Source organism: Oncorhynchus mykiss, chromosome 11 (genome assembly GCF_013265735.2).
Source record: "Oncorhynchus mykiss isolate Arlee chromosome 11, USDA_OmykA_1.1, whole genome shotgun sequence".
NCBI lineage: Eukaryota > Metazoa > Chordata > Actinopteri > Salmoniformes > Salmonidae > Oncorhynchus > Oncorhynchus mykiss.
Genome location: NC_048575.1, coordinates 27,892,153 through 27,915,960, shown reverse-complemented (window position 1 = coordinate 27,915,960; position 23,808 = coordinate 27,892,153). Strand labels below are relative to the sequence as shown.

The 23,808-nt window shown below is 42.0% G+C and overlaps 1 protein-coding gene across 2 annotated transcripts in view; it reads right to left on the bottom strand.

The window, feature by feature from the left end:
• The window catches only part of svila (supervillin a), a 144,006-nt gene that overhangs the window by 95,071 nt on the left and 25,127 nt on the right, over positions 1–23,808 (bottom strand). Inside the window, exon 1 of one of the 2 annotated variants that reach the window (XM_036935263.1) lies at positions 711–784. The exons of the other annotated variant lie outside the window; for it this stretch is intronic. Coding sequence (XP_036791158.1) covers positions 711–717 — 7 coding nt within the window. The 5' untranslated portion in view covers positions 718–784. Of the gene's footprint in view, positions 1–710; positions 785–23,808 lie in introns of those variants that run through there. 2 annotated transcript variants of the gene reach the window in all.

Below are 23,808 nucleotides of genomic sequence, written 5' to 3'. Positions count from 1 at the left end.
ACAAGACATTTACATTTCAGTTATTTGGCAGGCGCTCTTACACAGAGTGACTTACAGGAGCAATTAGGGTTAAGTGCCTTGCTCAAGGGTACATCCTCAGATTTTTTCACCTAGTCAGTTCGGGGATTCGACAGAGCAACCTTCCGGTTACTGGCCCAATGCTCTTAACGGCTAGGCTACCTGCATGAGAACACGCGGCCATAAACGGTCATGAAAACGAAAAATAAATAAAAAAACTTGATTGTGCGATACAGGCATTAGGAATATCACACAAAAACAAATTAATTCTATAAATTCCCCAAACCTACATCAACCCCCCAAAAACAGACACTGAAGAGAACGCTTCAAAGAGTCTGGTGCTTACAAAGGGGGACAGAGAAAGGGAGAGAGAGAGAGAGCCCATTATCTGAACAAGTTTCAATGCGCTCTTTCCCCTCTCTCGTTGCTCTAATTTCCCTAGCCATCTCCCCCCCCCCCCCCCCCTTATCCCTGTACCCCTCTATCACCCACCACCCCTACCCCTCTCTGACCTAGTTACACAAACCAGATCCCCTTCCCATCCCACCCGGAGTCACCACAGCAAATAAATGAGGATTTACACTGCATTACCAAGCAGATATGTCAGTGGAGAATATGACACCACACAGAGAAAGAGGAAGGAGGCCCAAAGAGACTTCTGTGCCTGGCAATCCGGAGCCACTGAAGCCTACCTTTCATGATGCCCTCCCTCTTCTGAGTGAGCCCGTGTCTGCGCTGTAGTTCTAGTTCCTCTGACAAACAGCCTCCACAGCCATATGGGACCAGAGTGGGGCGAGAGAGAGAGGCAGGCAGGGTTGGAGTGGAACCAGTCACATGACTACCAGACTGGGGGAGACAGTAACTGCCGGTTCTCAGTTCCTGGTTGCGTCCCAAGTGGCACCCTATTCCTTATATAGCGCACTACTTACAGTGCACTACTCTTGACCAGGGCCCATAAAGGGAATAGGGTACCGTTTGGGACAACCCGTGGCAGCCAGGGCTCCCCACCAGTAACCACAGCCACCATGACCCACAAAGCCACGGGGCGGAGACTGGGTTTGGCGGTGACAGGAAAAGGTTGGCCTATGGTCACCCGTTTGGACAACAGCCAGTCGGAGTCCCTTATAGCACCATATTCCCTATATAGTGCACTACTTTTGACCCGGGCCAATAAGGGTGATGTACTATATAGGGAATAGAGTACCATTTGGGACACTGACCTAGTCCGCATGTCCCTGGCCCAATAAGACCCTGGCCTAAGAAGAATCAACAAATCAACAAAGGGACTCAGACTGATACCAGGAGCATGCATGATTCAGTTGACAAATCAAAAGGAGTCATTGGCTAGAATGATCTCAGTGAAAGGAGGAATATGGGTCAACTAAGAAGAGCCAAGCAGAGGGACAGTAAAAAGAGGAAAACAATGTTCCCACATGGAATGATGCCAACACCTAACTGACATACACAAATAGTCAACACTCCCTATCCTGCAGTAGACGGTCAGATGTGAACAAAGCTTTTCTTTCAGGTTAAATGGTCAGAGGTTAAGTGGGTTCTCTGTTTTTTTTGTTTAAATCCACATTGCAATAATTTGCCTGAATTGATGAGATAAATAGAATGATAAGTTTATAACAATATGCAGCAGTTTATTATCCTTTAAACAACTAGTTTGATGGTTGTAGCCAACAATTGTCCAATTATCAAATCACCCATAAGCAAACTTATATTATTTGAAACTTCACATTTCTCTAGTATTGGCTACTTATCCTAATGAACGATAAGCAAAATGCCTGCAATAGGTGATTAGTATGGTCAGTGTTGATCATTTTTGGTTTAACGTACCAGCGCTCTCTCATAGACAAAAGTTGAGGTCACTTAGAAATGTCCTTGTTTTTAAAAGAAAAGCAATTTTTTGTCCATTAAAATAACATCAAATTGATCAGAAATACAGTGTAGACATTGTTAACGTAAACTACTATTGTAGCTGGAAACGGCAGATTTTTATATATCTACATGGGCTTACAGAGGCCTATTATCAGCAACCATTACTCCTGTGTTCCAATGGCACATTGTGTTAGCTAATCCAAGTTTAGGATTTTAAAAAAAAGGCTAATTGATCATTAGAAAACCTTTTGCAATTATGTTAGCACAGCTGAAAACTGTTCTGATTAAAGAAGCAATAGAACTGGCCTTCTTTAGACTAGTTGAGTATCTGGAGCATCAGCATTTGTGGGTTTGATAACAGGCTCAAAATGGCCAGAAACAAAGACCTTTCTCACAAGTCCTCAACTGGCAGCTTCATTAAATATTTCCCGCAAAAAACACCAGTCTCAACGATAACAGTGAAAAGGCGACTCCTGGATGCTGGCCTTCTGGGTAGAGTTGCAAAGACAAAGCCATCTCTCAGACTGGCCAATAAAAATAAAAGAACAAGATGGGCAAAATAACAAACACGTACAGTTGAAGTCAGAAGTTTACATACAACTTAGCCAAATACATTTAAACTCAGTTTTCACAATTCCAAGTAAAAATTCCCTGTCTTCGGTCAGTTAAGACCGCCACTTTATTTTAAGAACATGAAGTCAGAATAATAGTAGAGAGAATGCTTTATTTCAGCTGTTATTTCTTTCATCACATTCACAGTTGGTCAGAAGTTTACATGCACTCAATTAGTATTTGGTAGCATTGCCGTAAAATTGTTTAACTTGGGTCAAACGTTTCAGGTAGCCTTCCACAAGCTTCCCACAATAAGTTGGGTACATTTTGGCCCATTCCTCCTGGGGCTGGTGTAACTGAGTCAGGCTTGTAGGCCTCTTTGCTCGCACACACTTTTTCAGTTCTGCCCACAGATTTTCTATAGGATTGAGGTCAGGGCTTTGTGATGGCCACTCCAATTCCCTGACTGTTGTCTTTAAGCCATTTTGCCACAACTTTGGAAGTATGCTTGGGCTCACTGTCCACTTGGAAGACCCATTTGCGACCAAGCTTTAACTTCCTGACTGATGTCTTGAGATGTTGCTTCAATATATCCACCTAATTTTCCCCCCTCATGATGCCATCTATTTTGTGAAGTGCACCAGTCCCTCCTACAGCAAAGCACCCCCACAACATGATGCTGCCACCCCCGTGCTTCACGGTTGAGATGGTGTTCTTTGGCTTGCAAGCCTTCCCCTTTTTCCGCCAAACATAAAAATGGTCATTATGGCCAAACAGTTCTACTTTTCTTTCCTCAGATCAGAGGACATTTCTCCAAAAAGTGACAATCATTGTCCCCATGTGCAGTTGCAAACCGTAGTCCGGCTTATTTTTTATGGCGGTTTTGGAGCAGTGGCTTCTTCCTTGCTGAGCGGCCTTTCAGGATATGTTGATGTAGGACTCAATTTACTTTTGTATCCGTTTCCTCCAGCATTTTCACAAGGTCCTTTGCCCTTGTTCTGGGATTGATTTGCACTTTTCGCACCAAAGTACATTCATATCTAGGAGACAGAACACATCACCTTCCTGAGCGGAATGATGGCTGCGTGGTTCCATGGCGTTTATACTTGCGTGCTATTGTTTGTACAGATGAATGTGGTACCGTCAGGCGTTTGGAAATTGCTCCCAAGGATGAACCAGACTTGTGGAGGTCTACAATTTTTTGTCTGAGGTCTTTGCTGATTTCTTTTGATTTTCCCATGATGTCAAGCAAAGAGGCACTGAGTTTGAAGGTAGCCCTTTAAATACATCCACAGGTACACCTCCAATTGACTCAAATGATGTCAATTAGCCTATCAGAAGCTTCTAAAGCCATAACGTAATTTTCTGGAATTTTCCAAGCCGTTTAAAGGCACAGTCAACTTAGTTTATGTAAACTTCTGACCCACTTGAATTGTGATACAGTGAATTATAAAATTGAAATAATCTGTCTGTAAACAATTGTTGGAAAAACTACTTGTGTCATACACAAAGTAGATGGCCTAACCGCAAAAACTATAGTTTGTTAACAAAAAATTGGTGGAGTGGTTGAAAGACGAGTTAATGACTCCAATCTAAGTGTATGTAAACTTTACACCACTCGAGCCGACGTTTAGCATTGTGCATGGTGATCTTAGGCTTGTATGCAGCTGCTCTGCCACGGAAACCTATTTTGTGAAGCTCCCGACCAACAGTTTGTGTGCTGACGTTGCTTCCAGAGGTAGTTTGGAACTCAATAGTGAGTGTTGCAATAGAGGACAGAATTTTTTTGCTCTACGCTGTTCAGCAAACGGCAGTTGTAATGGTGAGAGGTTATGTCTTGGGGGTAATGGTATTTGTGCCTCTAACTTTCTCAACTCATTTTTCACGATTCATTCAGGACTAGCCATAATCATTAAGGATGGAGTAAGAAGTCTACTTAAGTCACAGTAGAAATACCAGCCCTCTTGCTGTCTCACAAGGAGTGTTTGTCCCAAATTACATCCTTTTTCCATTTATAGTGCACTACTTTTGACCAGAACACACTAAATAGGGAATAGGGTACTATTTGGGACACAGGCTCGATCTGTTTATTTTTTTATTTTTTTTAAACAGCCCTCTCGTGCAGTAAGTAACAGTGTGGATAAACAAGCACGAAAACTGCATAAGCATCTGACACTGCACAGGACTTCGCCCTAATCTTCAGGCAACAGTTTGTCAAGGACAATGTCTAAGTAGCAGACCAAAACATACAAACATTACTATGTATGGTTCTGTAAAATGGATTAAAAGTTCAAGAGTTTGGATTTGTTGTGTTAATGAAGCTTGGATAGGACCATGTCCTACAGTAACACATCATTCCCATGTGAGCAAGAGGTATGTATCAAAACACTCACTCACGCACACAAACACACATCTGGTATCCCGATTATTTTGTGTGTGAATGCTTTTCTTTAAAAGGCAAACTGTTAGCTCAACGGTGGCAGGGAACCAAGGATAATGATGAGCAGGGCCAGGTGGGGGTGTGTGCATGTGTGTCTCAGCATGAGTCACTGCAGTATGCAGCTACTCAATCAAACAGGTATTCGGTGTGTCAGGTCAGTCAGACCTTAGTCACTAAAGCCTTGTTCACACTGCAGGCCTTAATGCTCAAAATCGGTTTTGTTTTTCAAATCAGCTATGGAATACTGACTGAACAAGGAGCAAGTTACAAGTGACCAAATCAGATACGTGTGTGTGTGTGTGTGTGTTGTTCAGACAGCAGTCATTTGGCTATGCTAGTTGTCATAGTAACAACAGGTGTGTGTGTGTGCAGTGGTGTCGGATGATTGGTGGTGGCGCTCGTGCTTCCCATCACACAGAAGTTGTGTAGCAAGCTAAGGTGACAATGCCTGCCATGGACGTTTCCCAGTTGCTTTGAATGTTCAAAAATCTTAGATTAAGAACACTTAAAGCCTAAAAGGATAAAATGATCCAACTTACAAAACAAGTCCTTTTCGGCTAGCCGCAGCAGTCAACTAGCTGGCTGTTCAGCTTTCTAGCACATTCACCAATTTGTTTGTAAACAAGCGAGTTGCTACCACATGCTCTTGTCTAACTGTCAGAGTAGCTAGCTAGCAAGCAATAAGATATGCAAAATAGTCTAAAAGCCAATTAAGGCCAAATAAAACCGATTTGACAGTTCAGACAAAATCACATGGCCAGGAATCAGATTTGTATCCACCTTTCAACCACCTACGGTCTATAAATCATATTCATCCATCCTCAACAGTAGGCTAATAACATTAATGTTTTTCGTAAATCCAGAGCCTGTAATGATCATATCCTCCCGGTCTGTACAATAGTAATAGATTGCACAAAGACAAGCCTACTTTTGCATGTTTCATTCATTTGCAGAAATATTTTGAAAGCTTTTAGCCTGTAGTTTGTCAAAGACTGGCGTTGATGGGAAATGTAACCACGCAATCCAGTCTCTTTACAAAGTACCAATCGCTTGTGTGCGGGTTAATGTTTCCGACACCCTCGTGTGTAAAACAAGACGCCTTATCACCGACTTTGTTTGAAATTAAACAGCTAAATACTGGAGTATGATATGAAACAAAGTATCCTTTTGCAGAAACTGAACAAGACCTGCAGAAAATCTTAGTGTGCAGTCAATGGTGCAAAAGATGGTGACTCATGATCAACCAGACCAAAAAAAAAAAAAACACATTTTAGAAAACCAGGTACTAGGAAAAGTGTTTTCCCCCATTTTGTTAAAGACATTCTTGAGTTTACTTGCAATTGTAAATTAACTCACGTGTGCCCTGTTCTGGACTATTCCGCAGGAGTGTGGGGTGCTAAGAGGCGTCTCAAAAACAAACATGTCCGTAACAGAGCAGTACGTTACTTTTTAGGTGTTCACAAGTTTGCGCCTACACTTGCAACAACTGGGACATGGGCTGGGAACCCTGTGAGGTGAGATGGAAGGAGTTAATGGTGAGACTTCAGAATAGACTGTTGGGTATGCCAATTGCCAGAATAGCCAGTAAAGTTTTACAATGGGATCTATCCATAGGAGTCTGGGAAACTGAAATGACTGACCCTTTTCAACAGTGTGACTGAGCATCTGTACAGAAAACGAATTAATGGAGACATGGATATTTAAAAAACTGATGCTATATAAAAAAAATTTAAAAAATGGTTGGAGATGAATCATAAATTCCTGTATGAGAGATGTATCTGTACAACCTTCCTAAAAGCAAGAGATCCCTATGTGCACATTAAGATCAGGGATATTGCCCCTGCATATTGAAACAGGTCAGTACTGTGGTGAAATGTAATTACTATGACCTCGAAGAAATACAGAATGAAACTCATTTCATCCTCTATTGCCCTTTCTACCACGATATATGCTTGCTCTTATTCCAGAAAGCCCATATACCTTGGCATTATGTGGCTGAGCCATGAGGAGAAACTGAAATTTTTTTTTGTCCATTGTGTATTTCCGTTTGCAGAATATTTAGATGAAGCCTGGAATAAAATAAAAAGGGCTACCTATAATTCTACAAATATTTAGCTTCTATGTGGCCAATGGCACGTGTGTATATAGATTAATGTGGGGGATAGGCCTACACACAATTTTATTTTTGCCAGACTGGGTTCAAAGGCCTTCTGTATTTATTGGTTGTACTTCCACCCCTTTTTGTGGTATCCAACTGGTAGTTACAGTCTTGTCCCATCGCTGCAACTCCCCTACGGACTCGAGAGAAGCGAAGGTCGAGAGTCACGCATCCTCTGAAACACGACCCTGACAAATCGCACTACTTTTTGACACACTGCCAGCTTAACCTGGATGCCAGTCGGAGGAAACACCGTCCAGCTGGCGACCGAAGTCACAAGGAGTCGCTAGAGCGCGATGGGACAAAGAAATCCCAGCCGGCCAAACCCTCCCCTAACCCGTACGACGCGGAGCCAAATTGTACTCCGCCTCATGGGTATCCCGGTTTCAGCTGCTGCCTCTTTTCTGTATTTATTCATCTTTGTGTGTTTTTTTTACTGCTCTAAGGATAGAATTGTTTGGATAAATGTATCATTATCTTGATTTTTTTTTTTAAATATTAAATTACTCTCTATGCGATGCGCACTGCAGAGAACACCAAAATAATGTATAGCTGTAAAGAAAATGGTTAAACCTATAATTTTAATATCATGATGGCCTGTCCTTGCATCCACAGCTCTATGAATTTGAGAGTGGTTACATTTCTCCAGGCCCATCCCTCAGCTTTTTACCAAAACAGAGGCGTCGTCCGCTTTGTCATCGTTCAATTAACTTTAAGTCAAATTGCAATTTAGTCACGCATTGATGTCAATAGGAGACTAAGTGAAAATTAAAACTTAAGATTTGCCTTGGACTCTCAGAGCACTGGTCATGAAGGAGGACTAGATCCATTCCCCATGCCACACTGATGGCTAAAAACACAAACATGTCTCCGGTTTTAGTGGGGAAACACCGCATTTCAAAATCTCCTCAAGCATGCAAGCTAACCCATGTAGGGAACCTATGTAGGGAACCTATGTAGGGAACCTATGTAGGGAACAGTTCAAAACACTTCCAGGGGCCACAAATCACTAATACCACAAAATGACATGGCCCCAATCTGCTCCTCATTTAGCTGAGATGGATGGGAGGAGAAGTGTTTATTTATCTATCCGGGATGTAAGCAGGCTTGAATAGTCCTGATGATGGAACGGGTGGTTTGGGGAACTTGATGTTATGATTTGGGCATGCAGACTTGCGGCTGGCTAGCTGAGCAGCGGGTGCCTGTGAGAATCTTGTCAACAGATATCTCTCAAAGCTGTGTGGGTCTGCCCTCTGTCTCTCTCCTCTCATTTGTCAGCTTGATCCAATGGTTTTGGCAGTGTTGAGAGTGTAGGACAGCAAAAGTGTTCCAATAATGTTGTCATTGAAATTGGCTAACTCTAAAATATAAATAGGCTACAAAACTCCACTGAAACTTGGGATTGCGACTTGAGTGCATAGAGACAAAGGGAATCCATGTGCACAACTTTAAATTGTCAAGACAGTGCCTTCAGAGAGTATTCATTCCCCTTGACATACTCCACATGGTTTTATTACAGCCTGAATTCAAAATGGATTAAATACGTTTTTTCGGCAGGATATAACAGCGGCCTCTGGTAAGGGGTGGCGGTCTATGTATATTTGTAAACCGCCGATGCACGTAATCTACTGGAAGTCTCAAGGTTTTGCTCGCCTGAGTTAGAGTATCACATGATGAACAATTGAGAGCTTCCTGTCTGGCTGTATCACTGCCTGGTACGGCAACTGCACCGGCCACAACCGCAACGCTCTCCAGAGGGTGGTCCGGTCTGCACAACGCATCACCGGGGGCAAACTACCTGCCTTCCAGGACACCTACAGAACCCGATGTCACAGGAAGGCCAAAAAGATCATCAAGGACATCAACCAACAGAGCCACAGCCTGTTCACCCCGCTATCATCCAGAAGGCGAGGTCAGTACAGGTGCATCAAAGCTGGGACAGAGAGACTGAAAAACAGCTTCTATCAAGGCCATCAGACTGCTAAACAGCCATCACTAATTCAGAGAGGCTGCTGCCTACCCAATCACTGACAACTTTAATAAATGGATCACTAGTCACTTTATACAATGCCACTTTAATAATGTTTACATATCTTACATTACTCATATCACATGTATATACTGTATTTTATACCATCTATTGCACGTTGCCTATACCGCTCGGCCATCCATATATTTATATGTACATATTCTTATTCCATCCCTTTAGATGTGTGTATTAGGTAGTTGTGTAATTGTTAGATTACTTGTTAGATATTACTGCACTGTCGGAACTAGAAGTACAAGCATTTCGCTACACTAGCATTAACATCTGCTAACCATGTGTATGTGACCAATGCAATTAATTTGATAAGCTGTAGACCACACTATTTACCAAGAGAGTTTTCTATATTCTTCTTAGCTGTTTATCTACCACCACAAACCGATGCTGCCACTAAGACCGCACTCAATGAGCTGTATACGGGCGTAAGCAAACAGGAAAATGCTTACCCAGGTGGCGCTCCTAGTGGCCGGGGACTTTAATGCAGGCAAACTTAAAATCAGTTTTACATCATTCGTACCAGTAAGTTAAATGTGCAACCAGAGGGAAAAAATATAAAAATATAAAATAATAACGCTAGACCATCTTTACTCCACACACAGAGACGCGTACAAAGCTCTCCCTCCATTTGGAAAATCTATTTCCTGCTTACAAGCAAAAACTAAAGCAGGAAGCACCAGTGACTCAGTCAATAAGAAAGTGGTCCGATGAAGCAGATGCTAAGCTGCAGGACTGTTTTGCTAGCACAAACTGGAATATGTTCTGTGAATCTTCCGATGGCATTGAGGAGTACACCACATCAGTCAATGGCTTCATCAATAAATGCATCGATGACGTCGTCCCCACAGTGACCGTACGTACATACCCCAACCAGAAGCCATTGATTACAGGCAACATCCACACTCCGCTAAAAGGTAGAGCTGCCGCTTTCAAGGAGCGAGACTAACTTAAAATAAATCTCACTATGCCCTCCGACGAACCATCAAACAGGCAAAGCATCAACATAGTGGAGTATGATTCAATCTTAAACCCATCTCCGACACTCGTAGGATGTGGCAGGGCTTGCAAACTATTACAGACTACAAAAGGGAAGCACAGCGGCGAGCTGCACAGTGACACAAGCCTACCAGATGAGCTAAACTACTTATATGCTCACGTCAAGGCAAGTAACACTGAAACACGCATGAGAGCATAAGCTGTTCCAGACGACTGTGCAAATGCTCTCCGTAACCGATTGAAGACCTTTAAGCAGGGCCTCTGGGCCAGACGGCTTGCCAGGACGTGTACTCCGAGCATAGGCTGACGAAGTGGCATGTGTCTTCACTGACATGTTCAACCTGTCCCTGTAATACCAACATGTTTCAAGCAGACCACCCTAGTCCCTGAGCACAAGAACACTAAGGTAACCTGTCTAAATAATTACCGACCCGTAGCACTCACGTCTGTAGCCATGAAGTGCTTTGAAAGGCTAGTCATGGCTCACAACACCATTATACCAGAAACCCTAGACCCACTGCAATTTGCATACCGCCCCAACAGATCCACAGATGATGCAATCTGTATTGCACTCCACACTGGCCTTTCCCACCTGGTCAGAAGGAACACCTATGTGAGAAGGCCATTCATGACTACAGCTCAGTGTTCAACACCATAGTGCCCTCAAATCTCATCACTAAGTTAAGGACCCTGGGACTAAACACCTCCCTCTGCAACTGGATCCTGGACTTTGACGGTCTGCCCCAGGTGGTAAGGGTAGGCAGCAACCATCTGCCACGCTGATCCTCTACACTGGGGGCCCCTCAGGGGTGTGTGCTTAGTCCCCTCCTGTACTTCCTGTTCAGGAGGGGACCAAACACGACGCCGTGGCCAAACACGACACCAACACCATTAAGTTTGCTGATGACAGTACAGTGGTAGGCCTGATCACCGCCAATGACAAGACAGCCTATAGGGAGAGGGTCAGTGACCCGGCAGTGTGGTGCCAGGAAAACAACCTCTCCCTCAATGTGAACAAGACAAAGGAGCTGATCGTGGACTACAGGAAACGAAGGGCTGAACACGCATTCTCATCGACGGGGCTGCAGTGGAGCAAGTTGAGAGCTTCAAGTTCCTTGGTGTTCACATGGTATGGGTAGGTAACAACATCCTCCAAACTGATCCTCAACAGGAGGGCCAGAGGGTGCGTGCTCAGTCCCCTCCTGTACTCCCTGTTCACTCATGACTGCACGGCTAGGCACGACTCCAACAACATCAAGTTTGCCGATGACAACAGTGGTAGGCATGATCACCGACAAGACCATCTACAGGGAGGAGGTCAGAGACCTGGCCGTGTGGTGCCAGGACAACAACCTCTCCCTCAACGTGATCAAGACAAAGGAGATGATTGTGGACTACAGGAAAAAGGAGGACCGAGCCCGCCCCCATTCTCATCAACAGGGATGTAGTGGAGCAGGTTGAGAGCTTCATGTTCCTTGGTGTCCACATCACCAGCAAACGATCATGGTTCAAACACACTAAGACAGTCGTGAAGAGGGCACGACGAATCCTATTCCCGTTCAGGAGACTGAAAATATTTGGCATAGAAATTGTTAAGACTCCAGCCATCCTAGTCAGACTGTTCTCTCTGCTACCGCACGGCAAGCGGTACCGGAGCACAAAGTCTGGGTCCAAAAGGCTTCTTAACAGCTTCTACCCCCAAGTCTCCTGAACAGCTAATCAAAGGGCTACCCAGACCCCTCTTTTACACTGCTGCTACTCTGTTTATTATCTATGCATAGTCACTTTAACTCTACCTACATATTACCTCGACTAACCAGTGGCCCCGCACCAGTACCACCCCCTCTGTATATAGCCTTGCTACTGTTAAATTACTGCTGCCGTTTAATTATTTGTTACATTTATTTTTTACTTAAGAAGTTAAGAAAAAATAAGTGTTAAAGCATTGTTGGTTAAGGGCTTGTAAGTAAGCATTTGTCACGTTTGTTATAAGGATCGGACCAAGGCGCAGCGTGGTATGCGTACATTCTTATTTATTAAAAGAATGAAACACTGAACAAACTAACAAAATAACCAAACAAAACGTGACGCTATACAAACGACTGCTGACAGGCAACGACACATAGACAAGATCCCACAAACACCAAGGGCTACCTAAATATGATCCCCAATCAGAGACCACAATAAACAGCTGTCTCTGATTGGGAACCATATCAGGCCACCATAGACATACAAATCACCCAGACCTACAAAAACTCTAGATATACAAAAATAAAAAAACTAGACAATACTAAACTTGCGTACCGACCCTAGTCACACCCTGACCTAACCAAAATATAAAGAAAACAGATGTCTCAGGTCAGGGCGTGACAATTTCACTGTAAGGTCTACACCCGTTGTATTCTGCTCATGTGACAAACGTTTGATTTGATTGTGACCAAGTGTTAATCAAATATATTTTATATTTGAGATTCTTTAAAAGTAGCCTCCCTTTGCCTTGGTGACAGCTTTGCACACTCTTGGCATTCTCTCAACCAGCTTCATGGAGGTAGTCACCTGGAATGCATTTCAATAAATAGGTGTGCTTGGTTAGAAGCTAATCTGTGAATTTCTTTCCTTCTTAATGCGTTTGAGCCAATCAGTTGTGTCAAGGTAGAGGTGGTATACAGAAGATAGGTCTATTTGGTCCATAGAATGGTTTCCCCCTAGCATTTTGCCTGTGCTTAGCTCGATTACAAGCATACCCATAACATGATGCAGCCACCACTATGCTTGAAAATATGAGGAGTGGTACTCAGTAATGTATTGGATTTGCCCCAAACTTAACACTTTGTATTCAGGACAAAAAGGTAATTGTTTTCCCACATTTTTCAGAGTTGGAAAAACCAAATTGTCATACCTGAGTAAAAGCAGATACTTTAATAGAAAGTTTCTCAAGTAAAAGTAACCCAGGAAAATACTTACGTAAAATACTGCGTAAAAGTCTAAATGTAAATGCTAAAATATACTTAAGTATCAAAAGTAAAAAGTATAAAATCATGTTGGAGTGTGGATAGCCAGGGGCACACTCCAACACTCAAGACATAATTCACAAAAGATGCGTGTTTACGGAGTCCACCAGATCAAAGGCAGAAGGGATGACCAGTGCGTGAATTGGACCATTTTCCTGTCCTGTTAAGCAAAATGCAGGTAAAATGTATGGAGTAAAAAGTGCATTATTTTCTTTAGGAATGTAGTGAAGTAAAAAAATAATAATAATAAAAATATAAAAAAGGTAAAAATACCCCAAAAAACTGTTAATGTATTTTTACTTATGTACATTACACTGCATTTTTTGCAGTATTACTTCAGTGCCTAAGTGTAGGCAAAATACTTGAGGAAAACCTGGTTTAGTCTACTTTCCACCAGACATTTGGAGATAAATTCACCTTTCAGCAGGACAACCTAAAACGAGGTCAAATCCACACTGGAGTTGGTTACCAAGAAGACCGTGAACGTTCCAGACTGGCTAAGTTATAGTTTTGACTTGAAAATCTATGGCAAGACCTGAAAATAGTTGTCTAGTAATGATTAACAACCAATTGACAGATAACATGAAGATAACAAAATACAAATGGGTAAATGTTGCACAACCCAGGTATGGAAAGCTCTTAGAGACTCAGTTATCGGTGCCTACGGTGATTCTAACACTCAGGGGCTTGACTACTTATTTAATCAAGGTAGTGTTTTATTTTTCGTACAAATGTCAGAGTATTTTGTGTAGATCATTGACAAAAATACATTTTTATTCCACTTTGTAAAAACAAAATGTGGAAAAAGTCAAGGAGTGTGAATACTTTGAAGGCACTGTAAATCAAGCCCACTATTTGAAAGTGATGCTGTCAGCAGTGGATAAATATGGCTGAACCATTCAGCCATTGACAGAGAGAGAGACACACACACACACACAGAGAGTTGAGTCCATTAGTGTCTTCTCTCAGATCCTGTACACTCCTCTCTGTAGTCTCTCACTGAACCGACACAATTAGGACAGACACAGACGACCAAGTAGCTGTGTACAAAGTACAAACTAGTGTGTATGTGTTCAGGACTGCAATAGAATAGTGTGGACTGGGCAATAGCGCTAGGCCCCAGTCAACATATGACATTTTTAAGTCGAACTCCATATATAAACACTCAGAAATGTATTGGGTAAAACCTCAATGTTTCAGCATCACTGTGCCTTCAGGGTAAAATAGAATCAGTCAGATGGCTGATATATTGCACCATAACAATCAATTTGGTCAGTTAAGTCTCCTGGGGATTTGTGTTGTCACTGAAGAAATAAGGGGCCAATTTTTCAACCTTGGGGGTCTCACTGAGGACCGGGGGGGGGGGGGGGGGGGGGGTTTGCCAAGATCCCTTCAGTCCAGGAAAGGTAGAGAGAAAAAGAGTGAGAGAGAGTAAGGAAGAGAGAGCGAGGATGGAGAGGACTGCCAATTACCACCAGTAAAAACAAGCATGCAGCCATTTCCAATTCCCTTCATGTTGTTAAAACTAACAGACATTCACTCAGCAGAGCGAGCGAGACAGAGTGAAATATGGATGGAAGTCTTTGGCAGCCCACTTCATGGCTGTGTCCCAAATGACACCCCATGTACTGCACTACTTTTGACCAGAACCTTTATGGACCTTGATCTAAAGTAGTTAACTGAATAGGGGTAATTTGGGACACAGCCCGTGTCTTTGTCATGTAGTCCTGCCTCGCTCTACCTTCCTTCGAGGAGAGGAGCGGCCCTTCAAACACAAACAGTACACCGTCCATACAGTGCTGCCGGCTACTACTACACAGTTAATGGTGTGAGAGAGACCGAGAGAAAGAGGGAGCACAAGAACAAGAACTGACAATCTATGGAAGGAGGGTGATGAACGGAAGGGAAATAGTGAAACAGTCAAGGCGAAGAGGAATGCATGCATAGTTTCCTGCTAAAGCAATGATCCCCTGTTCCTAGGAGAGAACGTACAAAACAGGAACATAGATGGAGAGAAAACAGGGAATTCCCTAAACCCCCTCCCCTCCTTGTTCCAAATCCGATAATGATGTGTCCGGAATGGCATCTTATTCCCTATATAGTGCACTAATTTTGTCCAGAGCGAATGGGGCTCTGGTCAAAAGTAATGCACTACATAGGGAATAGGTTGCCATTTTGGACACAGCCTACATCCAACTCACTCTTCTTCCACTTGTATTAGTCATTATGACAGACAGACCAGTCCAGAATGAAACAACCTTCAATAACAAACTAGACAGATTTATATCCCCATCAATCACAAATCTCTAAGCCAACTCATTCCTCCAAGGTCTAAGAGGGTGTGGGTATGCAAGAGTCATCGGTTCTGTCCAAGCCTTAAGCTGCAGTCCAGTGAATAGGTTTAGGTTGCATCCCAAGTTCTCTAGCTGTTGCAGGTCAGATGGTCTAGTCATACAAAGGATGGGTCACATCTGACTACAGGATAGGGGTTCAAACTGAGTCCAGATCCATCAAGTAAAGATTCAACAGGATATCCCCACCACATTCCCCATACATAGAATATGATATCCCATTCCCCACTGCATCCTATACATAAACATACAACACGACCAGATCCAGTTAAATCTGCAGGGGAAAAAGGTTAAATTAAGAAGGGGGTTAGTGAGTTAGGCTTTGTGTTTGTGGGGCGCATGTAGGTTTGGTCATGGACCAAAAAGAGCGCCGTCAGACTTGGGAGGACACAGTAATTGAAAAATCATGTGGAGGTTCTGGGCTGGGCTCTAGGCGGAGGCTGACACACACACACACGGCTCGTACAACCCTTCTGAACAGAGTCCCCCACCTCCACCCACCCCTGATATACAGCAGCGGTGGTTGCCATGGCGCAGGGGTAATGTTTAGAACCCTGATCCACATGGCTGAAGTCTGTTGTTGATCCACTGACCGCAATACCACGAAGACATGCCATGATGTCATTGACGAATGTAGTGACTGACAGACATGAAACCGCGAAACTGGGCAACGGAGCTACACAGAGAGGCTTTCTAGAGTTCAACCCAGCCGTGACCATAACATGATTTAACCAATTCCTACTGTGTAGGGTGTTCACTCACTGCTGTGCAATGTAGAGAAAGAGGGCAATTCAAGAGGAAGATACATGAAATGTCAAAACATTCTTTACCCTATGTCATAAATTACACAGAATGATTAATTTGATTGTTCTCTACAATATTATAACCTTAATATACCTATACTTGACAGTGTTGATGAAATGAGAACGTTCATTTGCTGTGAGTGTCGCTAGTTTAGACCGCAGCGCTCTTGGTTGAATCGTTCATACTTGGTGTTGTGTTTCCGCTGGTTGGACTATTCAAAATCCGTTTGATTCCTTCATTTTCACCTCCAGAACCTTAGCTTTCATTGCCTATAAATGGAGATCAATCTACGTTGAGCGGGGCCATTTCTATGGCGATTTAAAGGGAAAGACAATGAAAACAGGAACAGATTGAAATTCAATATCCACCCTCTGCAAAGACAATATGCTAAGCTTTATAATAAATATACATATAGTCCCTATTTAGTTTTGTATTCAGATGATTTCAATTAGAAAAAGCCCATGTTTTCACTCACAAACCTGCAGCCACTAGTTAGTTTGTCAGTTGATGTTCAAAGTTAGCACCGTTAGCTCCTCTAAATGCAGCAAAAGTCAAATTCTGACCAATTTAACCAGTCTCCTTGTTTAAATATGCTTTACAGTGGAAAATATAAGCTTCCAAATGAAACAAAACCCCAACTCTCATGGTTTAAACCATTTATTTACGTGGCAGCATGGTCCACTCAGTAGTGCAGAATCTCAGTTGAGTTCCTTTGTACTTGACAAAAATAGCCTTGCAATTAAGCATAGCCAGTTCAGAAGGGAAACCTGAGTGTGGAGGCATCATCTGTTTGCGTCAGCTGATATCACACCAATTGTATTCACACTAACTCCATGCAGTCTATTTATGTTGACCAGTTTCATACATGCTTCTACAACACCGAATGTCACGCGCTCGCATGCGCTGGTGTCTCTTGCTGGTGTAACCTGCTGTTACTCGTCATGCTTGTGGTTTCTGATAATTCTCGCTAGTATTGTATGAACCTTGCTCCTGTCGTTCAATATGTGACTCGTTTCAGGAAACTAGGCGTATGTCGCACATCGCAACTTCACAGGAGAGGCACTTCTGGAACATGTGAACTTTCATGAGCTTTAATAAGGAACTTGTATGCCATCTGTAAATACAAATACAATTGTTAAAATTACGAGACTTGTTGGTATAGCCACAGTAAAAGACAGGGACCTTCCAGCTAGCTATTACTGGCTGAGATAATGGATGGGCTGGACATGCCGAGTGAGGAGTTTGGATAGGTCTACCATGTAGCATGCTTCTGTCTATAACAGGAGCTGCTTAGTATGTGTAAGTAATCCTACACATACAGCGTTAGATAGCTTTTTTGAAAGATATCACGAAGAACTGCAAAAGTGTTGCTAAGGCTCTCCGCTTTCAGGAGGCCCGAGTTTTGAAATCCGTTGAATGCCCAGTAGAAGCAGAGTATGATAGCTCAGGAGACAGAGAAAATTCAGGCGTTTGATTGCAAACACGGAGTTGAAAAGAGAACATAGAAAGCAGTTGAATAAAACACATCTCCAAATTACATTTTCAAACTAAAAAGGCAACCATGTCATCCATGACAGATTGGGAGAAGCGTTCACCCATGTACAGTGCCTTGCGAAAGTATTCGGCCCCCTTGAACTTTGCGACCTTTTGCCACATTTCAGGCTTCAAACATAAAGATATAAAACTGTATTTTTTTGTGAAGAATCAACAACAAGTGGGACACAATCATGAAGTGGAACGACATTTATTGGATATTTAAAACTTTTTTAACAAATCAAAAACTGAAAAATTGGGCGTGCAATATTATTCAGCCCCCTTAAGTTAATACTTTGTTTGCTGCGATTACAGCTGTAAGTCGCTTGGGGTATGTCTCTATCAGTTTTGCACATCGAGAGACTGACATTTTTCCCCATTACTCCTTGCAAAAGAGCTCGAGCTCAGTGAGGTTGGATGGAGAGCATTTGTGAACAGCAGTTTTCAGTTCTTTCCACAGATTCTCGATTGGATTCAGGTCTGGACTTTGACTTGGCCATTCTAACACCTGGATATGTTTATTTTTGAACCATTCCATTGTAGATTTTGCTTTATGTTTTGGATCATTGTCTTGGAAGACAAATCTCCATCCCAGTCTCAGGTCTTTTGCAGACTCCATCAGGTTTTCCAGAATGGTCCTGTATTTGGCTCCATCCATCTTCCCATCAATTTTAACCATCTTCCCTGTCCCTGCTGAAGAAAAGCAGGCCCAAACCATGATGCTGCCACCACCATGTTTGACAGTGGGGATGGTGTGTTCAGGGTGATGAGCTGTGTTGCCTTTACGCCAAACATAACGTTTTGCATTGTTGCCAAAAAGTTCAATTTTGGTTTCATCTGACCAGAGCACCTTCTTCCACATGTTTGGTGTGTCTCCCAGGTGGCTTGTGGCAAACTTTAAACAACACTTTTTATGGATATCTTTAAGAAATGGCTTTCTTCTTGCCACTCTTCCATAAAGGCCAGATTTGTGCAATATACGACTGATTGTTGTCCTATGGACAGAGTCTCCCACTTCAGCTGTAGATCTCTGCAGTTCATCCAGAGTGATCATGGGCCTCTTGGCTGCATCTCTGATCAGTCTTCTCCTTGTTTGAGCTGAAAGTTTAGAGGGACGGCCAGGTCTTGCTAGATTTGCAGTGGTCTGATACTCCTTCCATTTCAATATTATCGCTTGCACAGTGCTCCTTGGGATGTTTAAAGCTTGGGAAAGCTATCCAAATCCGGCTTTAAACTTCTTCACAACAGTATCTCGGACCTGCCTGGTGTGTTCCTTGTTCTTCATGATGCTCTCTGCGCTTTTAACGGACCTCTGAGACTATCACAGTGCAGGTGCATTTATACGGAGACTTGATTACACACAGGTGGATTGTATTTATCATCATTAGTCATTTAGGTCAACATTGGATCATTCAGAGATCCTCACTGAACTTCTGGAGAGAGTTTGCTGCACTGAAAGTAAAGGGGCTGAATAATTTTGCACACCCAATTTCAGTTTTTGATTTGTTAAAAAAGTTTGAAATATCCAATAAATGTCGTTCCACTTCATGATTGTGTCCCACTTGTTGTTGATTCTTCACAAAAAAATACAGTTTTATATCTTTATGTTTGAAGCCTGAAATGTGCCAAAAGGTCGCAAAGTTCAAGGGGGCCGAATACTTTCGCAAGGCACTGTATACGGGCAAGAGAGTCTAGCTAGCTACATTCAGATAAGCTTCTAATTTTGTCAGAAAGTTGTTTTCATTGCAAGATAAAGCTTACTGTTAGCCTACATTGAAACTAGTTGGTTAGCTCTAGCTACCTGTAGATTCATGCAGTGTAGTAACGTTATGAGTTGGGATTATGGTTAATTGTTTAGCTAGCTATGTCTAAACAAAAAGACTCCACTATGCAAGTAGCCATTTCACTGTACCGTTTACACCTTCTGTATCCTGTGCATGTGACAAACTGATTTCATTTGATATACTGTGCGTTTACCAGAGACTAATGTGAAGGAAGAAAATGACCTGCATCAAAGTCAAATTAGGATATAACTTAAGGCCAACGAGACAAGTTCTAAAATTCTCCAGTAGAAACCTCTGCTTTTATTTCACTCACACATCAGTAAGCTATTTTCTGTAATTATACTGCACAATAATATAAACGCAACCATTTCAAAAATGTTACTGAGTTACGGTTAATAAGGAAATTAGTCAATTTAAATAAATTAATTAGGCCCAAATCTAATCACATGATTGGGAATACAGATATGCATCTGATGGTCACAGATACCTTTAAAAAGGTGGACCTCAATGGCCTCAGGATCTAGTCACGGTATCTGTGCATTTAAATTTCTATTGATAAAATGCAGTAGTGTTAGTTGTCCGTAGCTTATGCCTGCTCATACCATAACCCCACCGCCACCATGGGGCACTCTGTTCACAACATTGACATGAGCAAGCCGCTCCCCCAAACGACACCATACACGTGGTCTGCGGTTGTGACGGCGGTTGGATGCACTGCTAAATTCTCTAAAAATACCACTGAGGCAGCTTATGATAGAAAAATTAACATTCAATTAACTGGCAACAGCTCTGGTGGACATTCCTGCAGTCAGCATGCCAATTGCATGCTCCCTCAACTTGATACATCTGTGGCATTGTATTGTGTGACAAAACTGCACATTTGAGTGGCCTTTCACTGTCCCCATCACAAGGTGCACCTGTGTAATGATAATGCTGTTTAATCAGCTTCTTGATATGCCACACCCATCAGGTGGATGGATTATCTTGGCAAAGGAGAACTGCTCACTACCAGGGATGTAAACAAATGTGTGCACAACATGAGATAAATAAGCTTTTTGTGCATATGGAACATTTCTGGGATATTTTATTTCAGCTCAAGAAACATGGAACCTACACTTTAGATGTTGCGTTTATATGTGTGTTTATTGTAGATTGCCATACAACTTGTAAATAATGATCTTGTGAGTTTATGTTCCTGTAATAATGAATACAAATGAACTAAAGTAGAGACTGTCAGCTATATGATATGGTCATTATTTTAACTGGCAAGCCATCTACAGTAACAAGCTAGAAACGAACCAAAACATTGTTTAGAAAGTTGCTTTTAGTTACCTGGTTTGCTAGATTGACATATACATTAATTTTAAAACAGATGGGTTTGTTGGTGTTAAAATATACCAGTTATGCTATTTTGTACCACCAGGCTGCTGATGTCATGCTATACTTTTTCATAACGACATGTTTGATGTCAGACAACAACAGAATGTTCATGTCACTGCGACAACTGTATACAGACATGATAGATGTCGTATAAACCAGCCTTTAGTCTTGAAATCTTTGGTTGTTTAGTACACTACCATACGCACTGTTTAGCACATGGCGTGACCGAGTGTGACCGATGCTGAATGGGTGTAGATAAATAGCCTCAGAGGTTTGCTCTCCAGTAGGTGTACCAAAACATTCAAGGGCCATTTTCTCAAAAGTGGGGCTACAAGTTTATTTACTTTCATAGCATAATTACTTTCCCATTGTTCCTCAACTGTACCCTATGATACAACATTTTATAGCTCTGAGTCCCTACTTTAATTAATTGTAAAAAAAAATACAATTTCAAATGTTGCTGCATAAGACCGAATCCAGCCGGTCGGTCACATATGCTTATGTTGCCATGTTTGGCTGCTTCGGGGATGTCATTGATTGTGAGGATCAACCATGTTGCTGGTTGCTGCTCTACCGATTACTGTCGTCAGTCAATAGCCAGCAACCTAGCTAGCTTGCTCAGTACATTAGTCTATTGTATTTGTTGTTCCTAATGCCAGCTTCGGTCAGTGTATCACAGGTAATACAAGGAAGCCTACAGTATAGTATGCTTGGCTAGCGATACAGACTATGCGTCCAGAATCATTGCTACTCAATACTTGTCGAGACATGAGCAAGGAGATGGTGTTTCTATCCTATTTCGGTCTCTATGCGGCCGATCATTTGTCAATCCAGCAAACTATCGATAGTAGCCATCACTGCTTGTTGCGCAGCCCACGAGACAGATGCAAGGTTCACTATTAGCATACATTTTATTGCGTCATCTCAGTCACATTAGTTTATGTGACTTGCGAGGGAGTCACCCTTTCAATTATCTGCCTTATAGTCATGCCTGAACGCTACTACTTACCGTTTTAGCTAGAAATGCTTTCACTTTACGTGTATACTGGTCTGGATTTGTGTACTTGTCTAGATACACCTTGATGCTTTCTGCTCTGAGCAACCAGCATATTTGCAAACTCATTAGTGCATACTGTGCAATGAGTCACCCTATTTTCATACCTTTTTAAAATGTATCATTCAGTCAGTTTTATTTCATCTTATCTGCAGCCTAATTATTAGCCATGGTTATATCATGCGTCATGCATTTGACATGCGTAGTATTATTCTAGTCATAGGCTATTGTCATGGTCACTTCATCCTAGTCATGTTTTTGCTCTTATTATTCATCTTCAGCTTGCATTTCGTCATCCTCATATCTTAAATTATAGTTCGTGTGTTTCACGCTGCAATTTCTTTTTACGTGTGGTGAATACCTGCACATTCAGGTCTTAGCTGATATCTTTGCTTCATTATCTGCACACAGTTTTGCATTATGGCTTGGCTGCTGATATTGCTTTTATGGGAGCACGTGCCTGTTTAGACTATTCGTCGCCTTGCCGAGGCTCGTGCTATTCATGCATTTATGTCCTGTATCATCTGCACATAGTCGTTATGGCATTATTGCTATTGCCAAGAGCACAGTGAGGTCGTGGTGACATGGGGAACACCAGCCACCTCTTGCTCAGCATCTACTGGAGCATCACCCTACCATAAATTTTACCCAGGTGCAAACAGGATGTTTCACAGTTCTTACCCACAACATCTATTTTACTTTATGACGATGTGCTGCTTTAGTGTCGGTGTGTCTTGGTGTTTTGAGTTTATATTGTAATGTATTGGCTGGTGCAATCAATTTCCTCCATGGGATTTATACTACCATCTTATTTACAATGCATTATTGGGTTACTGGTCATCCATAGCCGTCTATGCAAGATGTCCCTTTAAGGATGAAACGTGCATTCTTACAGTATATTAATTGGTTCATTCATGCCGTAGTGATCATGAAATGTCAGATAAGGCATATTTTAGGAGTATATTATACTACGATAGTAGTTAGCAAGTAGTGTATGATCATGCTTGACCTCAGTAAACAATAGACCTGATCAGACAGTTCAGAGCTTCAGCTCTTTTCTGTCCATAAAAAACAAATTGATTGGTGGGAGAGGCAGGGCAGGCCAGGAGCAAGGAAGGAGGGTGTGGTCAAGCAAGGCATCCCGAGGCTAAATGCCCTAAGATTTTATCAGAACATGCATAAATTAGTTTCACCTTTTTCTTTTCCCGACATGAGTTTGTGGTGATTAAAGATAGAAAAAATAAAGAATAAAAAACTTAATTAAAATTAAATGCAAGGCATTTTATACGCTGATGCAGCGCACTCACATTTATCAATAGTCAAAAATACACAAAATTATGAACATCCCATTTACACATTTTGGTTAAATGGTCAATTGAAAAGAAATAAACAGATATCTTATTTCTGCATAAAAACACGTATTAAACGGGTTTAAAAAGTCAAACAAATTAATTAAAATAAACCAACATGATTAGTAAACTAAAAGATCAACTGTAGTAGCTCAAGAAATATGCATCCATTCAATGTGTAATAATTTAAACTTTATTTTAACTAGGCAAGTCAGTTAAGAACAAGTTCTTACTTTCCATGATGGCCTAGGAGCAGAGTGAGTAGAGTAAGGCAACATTTCAGAAAGATAGACTAGAAACTTTGGTAAACAGCAACAATTAGACCATAACAAGGTTAGAGTTTGCCCTCTAGGATATTTATTTTCCTTCCATCTCAGTATGTGGTGGCTGGACCCGTTTTGGCTACAATCAGAGAACAGGAGTAACAAGTCTGAAACATACAATCTGGACTAT